This window comes from Hipposideros armiger, unplaced genomic scaffold (assembly GCF_001890085.2).
Source record: "Hipposideros armiger isolate ML-2016 unplaced genomic scaffold, ASM189008v1 scaffold_266, whole genome shotgun sequence".
Taxonomy (NCBI): domain Eukaryota; kingdom Metazoa; phylum Chordata; class Mammalia; order Chiroptera; family Hipposideridae; genus Hipposideros; species Hipposideros armiger.
In genome coordinates this window covers 2,430,184-2,445,893 of record NW_017731616.1, presented here as the reverse complement: position 1 = coordinate 2,445,893, position 15,710 = coordinate 2,430,184, and the positions used below count along the sequence as shown (strand labels likewise).

At 41.2% G+C, this 15,710-nt stretch overlaps 1 protein-coding gene across 2 annotated transcripts in view; it reads right to left on the bottom strand.

The window, feature by feature from the left end:
* The window catches only part of ITGA6 (integrin subunit alpha 6), a 72,149-nt gene that overhangs the window by 15,290 nt on the left and 41,149 nt on the right, over nucleotides 1–15,710 (bottom strand). For both annotated transcript variants that reach the window (XM_019656801.1, XM_019656800.1), the window contains exons 7-20: nucleotides 15,448–15,641; nucleotides 15,225–15,313; nucleotides 14,416–14,534; nucleotides 11,201–11,299; nucleotides 10,889–10,950; nucleotides 6,679–6,839; nucleotides 6,347–6,490; nucleotides 4,653–4,768; nucleotides 4,329–4,518; nucleotides 4,150–4,233; nucleotides 3,973–4,052; nucleotides 3,745–3,822; nucleotides 3,554–3,656; nucleotides 1,531–1,704 (exon numbers count right to left, since the gene is read on the bottom strand). In XM_019656801.1, the coding sequence (XP_019512346.1) occupies nucleotides 1,531–1,704; nucleotides 3,554–3,656; nucleotides 3,745–3,822; nucleotides 3,973–4,052; nucleotides 4,150–4,233; nucleotides 4,329–4,518; nucleotides 4,653–4,768; nucleotides 6,347–6,490; nucleotides 6,679–6,839; nucleotides 10,889–10,950; nucleotides 11,201–11,299; nucleotides 14,416–14,534; nucleotides 15,225–15,313; nucleotides 15,448–15,641 (1,693 nt within the window). The remainder of the gene's footprint in view (nucleotides 1–1,530; nucleotides 1,705–3,553; nucleotides 3,657–3,744; nucleotides 3,823–3,972; nucleotides 4,053–4,149; nucleotides 4,234–4,328; nucleotides 4,519–4,652; nucleotides 4,769–6,346; nucleotides 6,491–6,678; nucleotides 6,840–10,888; nucleotides 10,951–11,200; nucleotides 11,300–14,415; nucleotides 14,535–15,224; nucleotides 15,314–15,447; nucleotides 15,642–15,710) is intronic.

Sequence of the window (15,710 nt, the reverse complement as noted above, 5' to 3'; positions counted from 1 at the left end):
TTTGTCACTACTGTACACACCTTTTAAGCTCGCCCTTTCAAATGATGCCAAATTCACATAATCAATATTTGCCCTTCTCCCATCACCAATGACAGAAATACTTTAAGAAATACTGCAAGTGTTATTACCAACTTCACTTCAAGTTTGTTGATTAAGGTAATTTACTCCCACTCTGACCTAAAAACTCAGGGAGAGAAAGGAGTTTTCTTTGTTCTTCTGTCTCCCCACTAAACTGTGAGCATCCTAACATCAGGAATCAAATCTCATTCTTATATCTCTAGCACTAGCTCAGTGGCTAACATATGGTAAAAAGTCAGCACATCTTGAACAAATGTCAAACTGAAGAACACGGAAAAAAGCAAAAAAAAACTAGCATAGGGCGGCCAGATGGCTCAGTTGGTTAGAGCGTGTACTCTTAACAACAAGGTTGCCGGTTTGACTCCCACATGAGATGGTGGGCTGTGCCCCCCGCAACTAGATTGAAAACAGTGACTGGACATAAAGCTGAGCTGCGCCCTCCACAACTAAGACTGAAGGACAGCAGCTAGCCTTGGAGTTGATGGGTCCTGGGAAAAAAACACACTGTTCCCCAATAAAGTTAAAAAATAAATAAATGAATAACTAGCATAAGATTTACTCAAAGTCGAGTACTGAAAACTAACCCATGTAAGAAGTTTTAACATTGCATTTTCCTTAAAGCAATTAGGATTAAGACTAATGGACCATCTTGGTTTTCAAAGTTGATGAATAGAGAGGATCATTCTAATAAGCCACCAACTATGAACACTGACCATACCCAGTAACCTTAGAATTTCAAACAGAAAAAAACAGACATTCAACAATGAAGCAAATCTTCATCAAACTGGAGTCCATATGACGAACCAGTTATATAAGCAGTAGACAGGAGGGTTAAGAGTGAGGGCTTTGAAAGCAGGCAGAGCTGCGCCTGAATGCAGAATCTGCCTCTTAACTGTTGAGTGACTCTGAGCAAGTTAATCCCTCTGAATTTCAATTTCCTCTTCTATGAAACGGTGAAGAAAAATACGTCATAGGACTATCAAGAGAATGAAATGAGAAAATGCAGACAAAATGCTTAGCATAGTACCCGAGGCACAATAAATACTCAATAAATATTTACGATTTTAAAAAACGAGTGAAAGGCTTTCAAGGTCACTTGCTAAGGTGCCAGTATCTTTTGTAATGAGTTTGGTTGTACTGGGAGTTAACACTGGCTGACCCACCCCCAGAAGCATGACCCAGTCCTTATATATCACAATGGGTCATAAAACTTCAGAAAACGACATTTGCTTCAACAAGCAGTGACTGACCCTGACTGAGGTGCCATAATGGTCTCTAATCAGCAGAAATCCTCAGCCTGACTTGGTTACTCAACTACAGAAGAGAAATTGTGACACCAAAGAAAATGTCAATGCGCCAGAACATCAGTTTCCCAAGGAGAATAATGGGTTTCTCCTCAAAAGTCAGCTCCTTTTATATCTATGGAGACTTGAGATAAATCTACCAACATACCTTTAGACCCAGAAGGTTTATTTCATTTTGTGGCTCACAAGCTATCTTTTCCAATCCTTTACTTTCTACTTTCATCAAATAAAGCAACCATTTGCCGTTGCTAATTTCTTTTGGCCACTGGATATTCAAGGTCGCCATGCCGAGGTTTTTAAGGGGTTTGCCCAAGTTAATTACCTGTTAGAAAATAACACATATTATCCCAGTGTAATTCTCATAATGTAGAAGTAGCAGCTCCTATTGCCAAGAGAAAAAAAACCCCAAAATATCTGGCATCATCCTACAATACAAGCACAAACTCCAAAACTGGACTATCAATGGGCACTCAAAATAGAAATTTGTGCTTCAAGATTCTTGTCAATAAAAATAGAAAGATAAAAAAGGTCAAAAAGAAATGATGGCTCATTCAATCCAAGAACTATTGCTGTGCACAACTGAATCCACAGTGCATATATGCTCCACTCTCAACATGCCCAGGAAAGTCACACCCGTGTTGCTGAATCGCTCGGTAACCACCGTGCTCAGCAGAAGACAAAGGCTGTGCCTTGGCAATGCACCAACCACCTGCATCAGGAAAACCCCACCTACTGCCTCTGTCCTCTACTACCCTCGGGGAGCTTGGGATAACAACTGAGAGACTGAGTAAAACCATGATGGCAGCCATCAGTCTACAAGGTCAAGCTCGAAATGAGCCACTTCCTGCAGCAGAAGCCAAAAGAGGGTGTGACCCTCTTTATCTGTGTGGAAGACTGCTCCAGATCCCAGTGACTTATTTCTCAGCCACACTTGCACAGGTGTCATAGCCACCACCACTACCTGTCACAGCTGTGTCTGTCATGCTGAGACGCATAAAGGAGAACCAGTCTCCTTCCTCCTGCTGGAGTTAGGGGTGGGCCAATTCTTGCCATTTTAGATGGTCACCTCAACAAGGGTCACTATGCTTCCAGGAACATGATTTGAGCCACTCCGAGCCAAACCCACATAGGAGTTATGAGCCAACTCTGTTCCATTTGTTTAAGTTCATCCGACTGGACATAGAGTCACGTGACTGCCTACTTTGAAGTAGTTCAGAGCCATCATGAGGCGTCCTTACTGGCATGTGCCAAATCCACATTCACCATCACAAAATTGGGCTTGGGAAAGGTGAGTGAACATTAGCCACAGCAATAAGAGAGATGGCTTTATAATGGAGGAAGACATAAATCAGAGCAAGTTGTAAAGCCAAACATAAATTGAGATTTTTCTGTTTTATAGACAGACTCGGGGCTGGGGGTAGAGGGGAGTCAAGGGCCCTTTTGTCTCTATACCACATATACATTAAAACTCTCTAATAAGAAAAAGATCACACTGGGCCGGCCGAGTGGCACGGTTGGTTAAGAGCTGGCTTGGGACGCCAGCTCTGTGCAGCAGGGCCCTGGTTCAGATCCCACATGAGGGGCAGTGACACTGCCCTCTACAGCTAAGATGGTGAACAACAGCTCAACCTGGAGCTGGGCTGCCGTGAGTTGCTGGCAATGGCGTGGGCTGCAGTGGGCTGCCATAAGCTACCTTGTGTGACTGGCAGCCAGCGTGAGCGGCAGGCAGCTGGTGTGAGCTGCCAAGAGCCACCATGAGCGGCCGTCCAGAGGCCGGCGACCGATCTACCTCACCCAGGAAGAGTGCAATGATAATGCCAACATGGACCAGTGAAGCGACGTCCTCTACAACTAGACTGAACGACAAAAGGACAGCAACTTGTCTGTTCCCCTCCCCCAATTCCCCAATAAAAATCTTAAAAAAAAAAAAGACCACACTGAGCTGGATTCTAAACAAAGTCGTATGTTGAATGACAGCTACTGTTTTCTATTCTAGAGGACAAAACTTTTACTCTAAGCCAGGAGGTTAATTAAAAACTGGCAAATTCACTTTTAACTGAGTATTTATCAGGCTTATTACATTATTATTTTAAAATTACATAGTCAAGACCATAGTTAGTATATGCTGGCTTCCGGTATCTATAATAAAAGGACTTACTGCCACAACTTACCCTGAACTCATACTCGATTAAACTTCCCACTTCATCTTCAGATTTCATAGCTTGCTCACCAACAACTGAACCTCCAAAGTACACCTGGGAAGGTTTAGCAACTCTGTTAAATTAAAAAACACTAGCTTTAGTGAGGAATTGTAAATGGTTCTTTCAAACGCTGATTTGTTATGTTAAACACAGACACTTACCCAGAGACGGATAAAAGCAGTTCAATAACCACTTTTGCTGTAGCTGTAATTGAAGCCAAATTGTCCTGATTGCTTGTTCTGAAAATGAAAAGGAAACAATAGGGTTTTATTTGAACAGTTTTCTCATGACAATTCCATTTCTTGTATGAGTTAGATCAGGGCCAATTCATTGACGGGCTATTGTTTTCATGAAATAATTCTGAATGGAAAAGTTGAAGTAACTCTTACGTTTCCAACTTCAGATTAATATCCAGGTCTGTGGTGTCAAAGGTGACCTCGGTTGTACTTAAAATCAAATAAAAAGTAACCTAAAAAAATAAAAATAGCCATTAACACAGGCAAAGCATATCGGCATCGTAATGGTATTTAAAGCAGTAAAATACAATATGTGAAGGAATCACCTACACTGGAATTTCTTTTGAAAGGATTTCCGAGCTCACAGTCAACTTGTGAGCCATTTTGGTTGGCAACACAACTCAACTGTTTGTCCTATAACAGAAAAACACACTAGATCACATTCGGTTCACTCGCCACAGTGTTGGGTTTTTTTCCCCCCCTCTCAGCCGGTCTCTACATATACTTACAGGGAAAGCCCTTAGTTCTCTGTATGCAGAGTAAGTCAAAGTGTCCGGAAAAGTCGCAATGAGTTTAGCTTCATGAGCGTCATCACCATCTTTTGTGGGATTCATTGGATTAGAAGGGCTGTTTGTCACTGTTAGTTCTAAAGCAATGTCCTTCTGATCTTTTAGAACTAATTCTGGAACACCTTTTTGACTACAAAAAGACATTAAAAATAAAAAATAAGGAAAAATGACAAACTCCTCACTACATTTTCAGTAAACTATTTCTTAATAAAAGCCATTGCAAAGCCAGAGTCATTTTTGCTAGTGCTACAGAGCAATTCTTACATTGGTAAGTAAGAAAATTTGTCTTGATTTCCTTCTCGGGTACAAAATTTGTATTCTAGTTTCAGGTTGCTGTTACATACATTGTCGTCTCCACATCCCTCTTTTAAGAAGTGCACCTGTAGGAAAACAAAACCATGGTAATTTTTGCCGTTTAGGACACAGAAAGGCATCTGCATAGGTGCCTGGCTGTTTCCATACAGTTCATTTCCCTGTGTGCCAGTTACCACAGCAGAAGTCAAGCTTACACCATACTTTGGAAGGCATCGAACGCCCACACCCTAACAAGGCTGTGTTTTAGGACACTCTGAGCAGGGCAATGAGGGACTGTGGAGTAGTAAAGGCTGTAAGCCCTGCAGCCACACAGGTCTGTGTCCCGAGCCTGGCTCTGCCACTCAGCTGTGTGGCTCATGAGAGTCCCTTACCCTTTCGGAGTTTAAGTTTCATCATAGGTAATATGGGGATAGCACCACCCTACTTTATAGGGTTACTGTAATGATGATGATGATGATGATGACACTACCTAACCCATGATTAAGGATTTTAACTCATTTAATCCTCGCAACAGATCTGTGAGGAAGGTACTATTATGAGCCCCGTTTAAAGTCAGCAAAACGAATGGCATAGAGTGTGTAGCACAGTGCTAATGGGTGCTTGATAATCACACTGATTAATAATTAGGAAAACTGTCTCCTTGCCTGTTATGTTTGACATGATTATGGAGCTGAAAATATACACAAGAAATATTAATGTGATACTTGATAACATCAAATGTATATAAAAAATATAATGTGTAGATTTAGGCATCAGCTCCTAAGCCTAACGCAGCAAGTACTCATTCTGAAAATCTTTGTCTGGGGCCGCTGGAACCAGGAGTCTCAAAGGGTAGACACTCCAGCACCAATGGGATTTTGACAGCAAGTGCCTAACGCCAAATCGAGATGTCACAGCTCCCCAGCCTAACCTTGCATCTCAGCCATCCTGAACCCTAGCAAACACACCCCACTTAATAGGTATACAGCAAGCCATATAATACAAATGTTTCTTTCTAAGATTACCTAAGTGACATTTGGCACTAAATGACTACGTCATTGCTAATACTTTTTTGCCTTTTTTGAATTTTGATATTCCTTGATTTTAATGTTCAGACTAAGAACAGTCTGTTTTCTACATCTTGACATTCTCAGTAGTAAAATACCAAATACAATGTACTTTTTATTCTACATACAGCTACAGGAGACCGGATATGAGAACAAAAAGTTCTGCCAATCACAGTCTCAGTAAGTTTCCGTGGCCAAAACTTATTAAGAAAAATACTCTGGCTCCAAATTGTATTCCGTATGTTTCCATATTCATTGCTAATTTGGGAAACAAATCCTCTTCAAACAAACTGCTTATGTTAAAAAACTTATTTAAATACAAAGGCAGGGGGCTGGCTGAGTGGCTCAGTTGGCTAAGAGCTCGCTCAAGAGTTTGAGCTCTGAGCAACGGCAGTTCAAGTCCTGGCCCGAGCTGAGCTGCCGCTGAGCTGCCAACAGGTGGCAGGATGGCTCAGCTAAAAAAAATAATAATTAAAAATAAATAAATAAATAAATAAATATGAAGGCAAATCACTAGTTCTACTGACATCAAAGACATTGGATGTAGCGTGATAACATGGCCAAAACCCTGGCAAAACAAAACTCAGAAAGACTTACATCTGTATGAACTGTCTTGGGTTCGTTTGAATTCAGAATTGGAAGAACCTCTGGAAGTGAATTCACTAGCCTCCGAGTGCTTGGCTCTTGGATCTCCGCTGAAGCAGTTATGGGAATGGGGCGCAGTTTATCTCTGATATTTTCCTGAAAAGTATGCCGAGATCTAGGTAAGCACGGTGTTATATAAATGCTATGGGGGAACTCCAAAACAGTGCTTTATTTTGTACCAAATAATGGGTTGCAAGTATAAATTTCAAAAATCTCATATGGCACCATGACGCCCAGCTCCTGTCCCCTTGAAGAAACCGGCAATGACTGCCCGCAGGCCTCACCTGTAACCAGAGGGTTTCCTCCATGCACACCTTCTGCTTCTGCCTGTTCAGGGTTAGTTCTCTCGTATACTTGGGCTCAGAACCTTGGTTTCGAAACTGAACTCTGGATGACAGCCCAGATTTCCTTCTTTCCTTTTCAGCCTCCAGGGTACCCACAATGGCTAGGTAAGATGGACAGACATCTTATGAACTTAAAAGTACAATCAGGCACAATTCAGCTATTAGTACGCTGAGCTCCTTTTCAAAATAATTTAATTCCTTGTAGAAAAACACTTTTCTCCGCTGCCATTGTTTCTCTTCATATTTCCTGGTGCTGTCCGTTTTGATTGACTTACAGTGTTTCCACATCAAGCTGTTCTTTCCTGCCGACTGCTGTTAACAATGTTTTAAAGTGAAATTTTTATGGGGCCACCAGGGGGAGCTCGAGAATAAGTCAAAGCCTCAGCAGTGACAGAAGAATCAGTTTCTGGCTAAATTTCAGGAACTCAAGAGTATTAAAGATAACAGGAGAAGACTCAACACTCCCTAAGAACCTAAACTGACTCTCCCTTCCTTCAATGGGCCCACGCTTAAATGACCTAGTGCTTTGATATTCAAAAAGGTAAAAGGGATTAAGAATACGAATTGCCAGTTATAAATATAGTCATGGGGACATAAAGTAGGCATAGGGAATATAGTCAATAATAATACTGTAATAACTATGTATGGTGTCAGATGGGTGCTAGACTTATTGGGGTGATCACGTCATAAGGTATATAAATGTCTACTTACTATGTTGCACACCTGAAAATAATATGTCAACTGTGACTGGAAAATAAATTTTTAAAAATAAATAAAAACAAAAAAGAGAAAATTATTTTTTAAGTCTCTAGACCAGCAGCAGCAGCAGCAGCAGCAGCAGCAGCAACAGCAGCAGCAATCTCCTGAGGTCTGCTCAGGCCCCAGCCAGAACTACTGAACCAGAATCCAGCATTTTAACAGGATCCCCAGATGGTTCTTAAGACACATTCAAGTGTAATAAGCACTGATAAAGGGCACTTTTCAAAAAGAGGAATATAGATTAGAGATGGAAAAGTCTTTTGACAATAGGATGAGACTTTTCATTTAAAAAAAGAGAGTTAAAAGGTAAAACATATTCCTTTTAGTGGCTAGAGGGCCCATCTGTCAACTAATATAGCTCCCACAAGCGAGGTTTTCACCCTAGAAGCCTTAGAAGGCACATCCTGCTCCTGATTACCTAGACTAATGGGGCTCAGTGGCAAGCCAGGGTCCCTGACTTCAGAATGCATTCTTTGCCAGTTCACTGGATGTAGCTGCTTACTACCGTGTTTCCCTGAAAATAAGACCTAGCCAGAGAAGAAGCCCTAGCATTTCTCCAGGATATGGGGAGCACGCACCCCTCACATGAGGGTTTTATGACCTGGTTCAGGGAGAAGGGTGCCTTTTCCACAAACGCCTTCAGCTTAAAATATTCAGTATGTCAAGGTGCCATGTGTTGGCCCCTAAAATCATGCTTTGGCTTATTTTCCGGCAAGGTCTTATTTTTGGGGAAACAGGTTATGTCCCTTTACGGGCAAATACCTAAGTCTCTGTCACAAACACAAAACACGATTGCTTTAATTTAAAGTTGGTTAGATGTCCAGGTCCCCACTGGCCTCTAGACCTCTACATGAGTCCCCGTCTCCCTCTGCCAGCTGTACCACCTCCTTTTCCTCCTTCCCTGGCTGGCTGCCTAACCCCACTCCTCCCTGAGATCTCAGCATGGACAAGCCTTCCTGGGCCCCTCCTGGAGGATCTATCTGATAGTCTCTCACACTCAGCCCACTGTGCTGTAACCGCCTGACCATCTTCCCTGGGCAAAGCCATGAACAAGGACCACATCGGTCTGTTACCCACTGGATTCCCCAGCACAACACCTGGTATAAATACCATCTGCAGAACGGGTGAACGGAAGCGGGAGTAACTGGCACCACATCAACATACACACGAGTGCATGTCTCTGCACAAAAACACACAATGTGACGTTATTCTTATGCTGAAACGATAGCGCTTCAGATGTCTAAGACCAAAATTTAGAAACACTGACAGTTTCGGTTGTAATTTCTGTATCCATCTGAAGAATTCTTAAAGGTCACGGCTGCCAAGTGGAATGTGTCTTCATTTTAGGCCCTCTGTAGCTTTGACATCATCCATCTATCAGTGACCTGCTAACTTCACAATGAACCAGAACGAGGCTCCCATGCAGACTGCCTCTCACAGCAAAAGCAGGGGAGGGTGTGGGTGCATTAAAACCGTTTATCTACCAAACCCACTGTAACCTTCCCTCGCCCTCCAGACAGTTCACATCATCTTAAAATCCTTGCAGTCCACCTTCGCTGACCTTTTGAGGGGAAGCCAAGTAGAACACTCATTAAGGCTCAATTATAAATATCTGTATGTATGGAACACCACATCTGAGGACTGCTGAGTTAAAACAGCCTGCTCAAACAATAAGCTCACGCTCTCAGACACTGGGAACAGAGTGTAGATATATTAACTTATGCAGCTTTGTGGAAGTTCAGTTTTACTTGATTTAGAATTTCTCAATACTGTGGAAACACAGGCAATATAAACAGGTTTTCTCTAAATGTCTTCCAAGGACAAAGTTCTATCCATGATGGGCCATCCATAGACACTTGGGTAATGAAGTCGTTATAGACTATAAAATTAATATTGATTTGGGGAGACAAGGAATGCTCTGATGAGGTTTCACATCTATAGTCAAACGGAGTGGTTCGAGAAAATGACTAATAGAATAAAAATGGCTCCCCATTTCCTCTCCGTGCCTCGTCACAGAATCACTGTCTCTCCTTGGCTCTATAACCCACTTCCAAACACAAAGATAGACAAAGGCCTGTGACCCAAGCAGGCAAGTGGAAGGTATTGCATTTGGGTGAAAATAACACAAATGATACTGAAAGGATGACAGATAGTGAGACATCATTGAAGACATTTTCTTGTCATTAGAAGCCACACAAAGAATTACTTTCTATATTGAATACAATGCTAGCGCATCAAAAAGCAAAGCGAAAGGCCATGGCTCAGCCTGTGCACAAAGCCATAATACACCGACACCAAGCATGCGTCATGCAAGGCCCACAGATCCCATGGGGAGACGATACAGCAGGACACCGCCCAGCTGCAGGGGCCTAGGAAGGTCAGGGAAGTGAAGAAGCCACCCAAGGAGAGCTTAAAACCTGGAAAGATGACGGCTAAGCGGGCTTATGATAGTGTGAACTGGGTGAAGGCAGACTTATTTGCCAAATTCGGGGATATTAAAAAATGTCTTTCAGTTCCCAATGCTCCCTCCCATCCTCACTCTGGAGCTGGAGCAGGTAGCTTGCACCTGAAGAGGTGTGGCTGCTACTACAGAGAAAGCTGATTGACAATCACCATTAGAGTATCATTAGCCCTGTCAAAAGTTGGGGCAAAACTCCTGTTTGGATAGTTAAGAAAGGAGGCAGAATAATAACCACTAAATGACAAACTGCTTTCATCACATTATCCCATTTGATCTCCACAATATTAGACAGTAATTCCTACTAGAGGCCTTTTTTTTTTTTTTAAACTAATGGGAAACTAAAAACTCGAATGTTAAGGGAGTTGCACTGTGCTGGCCGGTCCGTCCCCATCAAAGCTAGAACCAGCGGCAGAGACCAAGTCTCTGAAACGTCGAGGCCAGCCTTCACAGCCCCCCAGGGGCCTGCACTTGGAAACACAGCTTGGGTGTTCTGGGCCACAGAGGCCTCTTTGGAGGGGCCTGGGGAGCAGAGAGTATAAACTGGCAATTATTCTGTGCAATACTCCGGCTCCTGCCGTCTCTCTTCTGTCATCACCACCCACCACCTCACAACCACAAAACCACTTTTCCACGCTGCTTTTCAAAGACAGAAGTGGAGGAAACAGTTGTGGTAGCAAATGAGTACTTTTCCAAGACATTCTGTCCTGAACCATCTGCTCTGGAAAATTCAAATGGGGACCAAATGGAGAGTTTTTCCCTCATGTACCTCACCTTCCTGATTAAAGAGAAGACAACGGATCTACTTAACTCCTTAGGCAAGAATGTATGGACCCATTTTGGCCATTACAGTTTTATTTTTCTGTTCTTTGTGCAGAACTTTCAACCTGGCAGACAGAAAACAGGTAATTTTTAAAGGAACTAGGGACTTACCTATCGAAGGATTGTAACCGGCGGGCTTGGCAGTATATTCAAAGCAGGCCTTAACATTGAGGCTGTATAAAATCAAACACACATTTCTTAAGATGCATTATTGCAGTAGGAAAAAAACCCCAACATGTTCCCCACCTCTCTGATCCCCCCACTGCCCACTGATGAGTAAATTGTTATATATCCACTCAACAGACTCCTCTATCCTGTGCCCATTTCCTCCTCTTCCCTGTGGCTCCTCAGGCCAAATAGGGGCATCACACAGCAGAAGCGGAAAACCGAGGGGGATGACACAGACACAGCGGGAACTCTCACCATATCCCACTAGGCGCCCCGCAGACCGTTTTCTGGTGGAGATCAATTCTGTTAGGTGTTACTGTGACGGTTTTCTGAATATTAATCACAGGCCGGGATCTGGAGACAAAGGAATGAAAACGCAGCTCAGCCTTTTACTACCCTGAATGTAGGATGAAATCCTATACAGAGAACGTCCTCGGCTGCCTACTACTATACCTTAAAAACCACAGGAACACACAAAATGTTCCCACATGTAATTTTTTTTGCCTATTGCTAAAGAACATAGCTGTTAACAGATATAACTGAAAACCTGATTATACAATATTTATTTAAAATTTTTAAATAAAATTTATTTAAAATTATAAAATGTTTTATAGTTTTATTAGTTTTGTAATTGAAAGAGTCATATGTGCAATATGTAAAATTTCCAGAGTTTTCAAGCAAACATTGTGTCTCTGTCCCCCACAAACCCCCAAGAAGCCTGTGTGTCCTTCTAGACACACATCATCGTCTATGTGTTTCTGTTAAAAATGTCTAAAATTAAATATGAAAACATGTATATGCTTATATACTTATTTTAAATGGGAGATTTGAATGCTTATTGTTGCTTTTTCTCACTCCTTAACATATCGGGGGTCTTCCCATATGTATACACATAAATCTAGTTCCTTGTTTTTCACAGCTGGTCGTATTGCACTGTACCAATGTAACATCATTTATTTACCCAGTCCCTAATCAGTAGACATTTATGTTGTTTTCAGGCTTTCGGCTCTAACGAACAGCCTTGTACATGGATCTTAAGTACACATTCAAAATTATCTATAGGATAAATTCCTAGCAGCAGAATCTGAGTCAAATAATATGTGCATTTTTAATTATGCGTAATCTTGCCAAAATACCCTCCAAAATCGTTACGCCAACATACATCTAACACCTGGGATGCTCACTATCAAGGTTTCTACATACACATGAATTTTAGTAATGCAGGTGATCCTGAACTTAAAGCTTTCCATCATATAAACATCTGCCCTTCCTTATCCTCCTTCAGAATCTCCCACCCCCAGTCCCCCCAATCTTAAGTCTCTGTCCTCCGGCTTCCAGAATTGACAACTATTTTTTTTTTTTAAGCTGAGCCACCCTGCCACCTGTTGGCAGCTCAGTGGCAGCTCAAGCTTGGGCCGGGAATTGAACCACTGTTTTTCAGAGCTCGCACTCTTGAGCGAGCTCTTAACCAACTGAGCCACTCAGCTGGCACAGACTACAACTTTTCTACCCCCACAATATCTCTGAAAGCAAAAACTTGAATCTTTTTTTTTTTTTCTAAATGCCTTGGTGTTTTCCCTTAACTGAATGTTTGCTAGAGCTCTGTCTTCAATATTGTATTTTTCCCTTTCCACTATTTTTTTTTAAAGATTTTTTTATTGGGGAATGGGGAAGGGGAACAGTGTTGGGGAATCGGGGAAGGGGAACAGTGTTCGGGAGTTGGTGAAGGAGAGCAGCCAAGTTGTTGTCCTTCAATCTTAGTTGTGGAGGGCACAACTACCTCAGCTCCAAGTCCAGTTGCCATCCAGCCGCCCATGGGCAGCTCAGGGCCACTGAGCTCAAGGTGCAGTGTTCAATCATAGTTGCAAGTGGGCGCAGCCCACCATCCCATGCGGGAGTCAAACCGAAAGTCTTGTTGCTAAGAGCACAAGTTCTAACCACTCAGCCATTCAGCTGCCCTTTGGCAGCTCAGGGCAGCTTAGTGCAAGGTGCCATGTTCAATCTTAGTTGCGGGTGGGCTCGCCCACCATCCTGTGCACAGTTGAACCAGCAAGCTTGTTGTTAGGAGCATGTGCTCTCACCAGCTGAGCCATCCTGCCACCTGTTGGCCGCTCAGTGGCAGCTCAGCTCAGGCACAGCTCACTGGCCCACATGGGAATTGAACTGGCGACCCTGTTGCTCAGAGCTCATGCTCTTAACCAACTGAGCCACTCGGCCGGCCCGGTTACCAGATTTTGATGCAGGAAGTCAAGTCAGAGACTATCTAAAAATCCTTTCACTAAAGACTCTTTGCATGCATAGTATGGAATGATACTGCATTGTTAAAAAGAGTAAGACCGACATATCTATACTAACAAGGAGCGATAACTGAAAGAGATTAGATTTTTAAGAACTGGAGATTAGAGAACAGCAGTTATAGTGTGGCCTTTTGATGACAGCCTGGAAGTCGAGAGGTACTCAAAACTATTAAACCATTGATTTGTATGTAGAAGATGGGAATATCAGGGAACTGCAAACCTGTATTAACATTTTTACAAGAATGTGCTTTTAAAATAAAATTTAAAAAAAGATAAATAAACAATTTGTAATGGTGATTTCCAGCAGTGATGAAATCACTGGAAAAAGCAGACTCAAACACAGCTGATGGGTACACCACTGCAGCCTTTTCGGAGGTCATGTCGCTGAACTTGAATCAAAAGTCTAAAACACAGAATCCCTTCAACTCAGCAACTCACTTCTAGGAATTTATCATAAAGAAATAATCCAGGACATGAACAAAAACAAGGATGTTTGCCACAGCTTTCTGTATCACGGGAAAAAACAAACCTGGGGGGCAACATAAATGTCCGATGACAGAGTGGCAGCTGTTAATAAACTACGATCCAGCCACGTGATGCTTCACAGACAGCCATTAACTTCATTTCAGAAAAGTACTCAACGACGGACAAGTAAAAGCCCACTGTGCATTATAAACTCTCTTACGTGAAAAAAGTCCACTAGGCATTACAAACTGACAGAAGCAGGTTGCAAAACAATATGTACATTATGATCTCAATTTTTTTAGACATACATGTACAGTCACAGAAAATAAAAGCCTAAAAAAACATGAAATTTTGGAGTTGAATAATGGATGGTGAAATATAGGGTATTTTTATTTCCCTATATTCTTTGTACTGTCAAATTTTCTACATGTTTTGGTTTCTAGCAAGATGAAGGTTTTAAAATATGCTTATGAAGTAAACATTTTCATCAATTCTGACCTATCTTTTTCTCAATTAGCTCAGAATTCACAAGATTTTATAAAATAGGCTTTGATTACATTGTTACGCTCCTCACAAAAGAAAAGTCTTTAAAATTCATGCAAGCTTTTGTCTTTGAAGTATAGGCATCACAAATTTCAATTCCCAAGGTCAAAATTTTAGTGTAACTCGATTATTGAACATGTTTAACTAAAGTCAGAGATAACACACCTGAAAATCGTTACTGAATCTGACAGGGAACCAACGGCAACATCAGGGTAGGAATTTCTATCAAGGTCCATATTTCCAGCAATTGAATATCCAAAAAAACGTGAATTACCCTCGAGAACCTGAAAGGAACAGGTCATGAGAATGAACACTGGGCCACCAAAATGAGCTTCTTATCCATGCTTTGAAAAAGACACACAAGTTTCGTTTGAACTGAAGTTTAAGAGTTCACTTATAAATTATATTAAACTATAAATAAGTATGCATATGATCCAACACTTCATGCATTTCAAAAAAGTCACCTGATTTACACTGTATCTCAAAGGATAAAAGAATCACTTTTTGATGAGTTTGTTTACTACATATTAAGTCAATCAGGGTATTTCAAACCAAACCTCTCTACCTGCCCCCAAATGTCTTATTTTTCTCAAAAGCAATTTTTTTTTAAATTTTTGGTGTCTGAATTCTCCATGCAATTACAATCATCTGTTTATCACTATTTAATATGCTATTAAAAGATATATGTCACATTTCCATCTATTTCTGCTGTCACAATAGAATAGTCTTTTCCTTTGGACTACTTTGATTTCTAACTTAACAAAGAAATTTTACACTCAAAACAAGCAAGTCATTGCATTTATATCTATGTCCAAGCTATCTTCTAATAATACATTTTTTAATACATAAAATTCATACTTTTGTAGATGTGTAAATAAATCATGATTAGTGTGAAAATTCACTTAAACTTAAATATTCTATTATAAGGCAAAAAGCTGAGTCCTCTATTGTAGAAACCTGTGTTATTTGATTACCTGTGTTGGTTTGGTATTTATCCCATTTGCGGATCCATGATAGATAAAAACCTTTCCCATATCATCATAGGGAGCTCCAACTGCAATATCTGTTGACAACATCACATTTTAACAAACATTACAGTTTAAAAACATTTCAATACAATGTTTTAAAATAAGATGTCATAAGCACTCATCAATCAAATAACCAGAAACCATAACCATTTCACAATCTATTATCTACCTGGGTAGCCATCTTGATTAATATCACCAATATTTTTTACTGCAATGCCAAACATAGAATCTTTGGTTCCGTTAAGACGAATTGGCTTGACATTATTCCATCTGCCTTGCTGGTTAATGTAGACATACACTGCACCTCCAACTTCTCCATCTCTATCAAAATACTGTGGGGCTCCAATAACTATATCTTGCCACCTAAAAACATAACAAAGGGAAGAGCTGTGAACCATTGGCTAAAATAGCAAGCTTGGGGAAAATACCAAC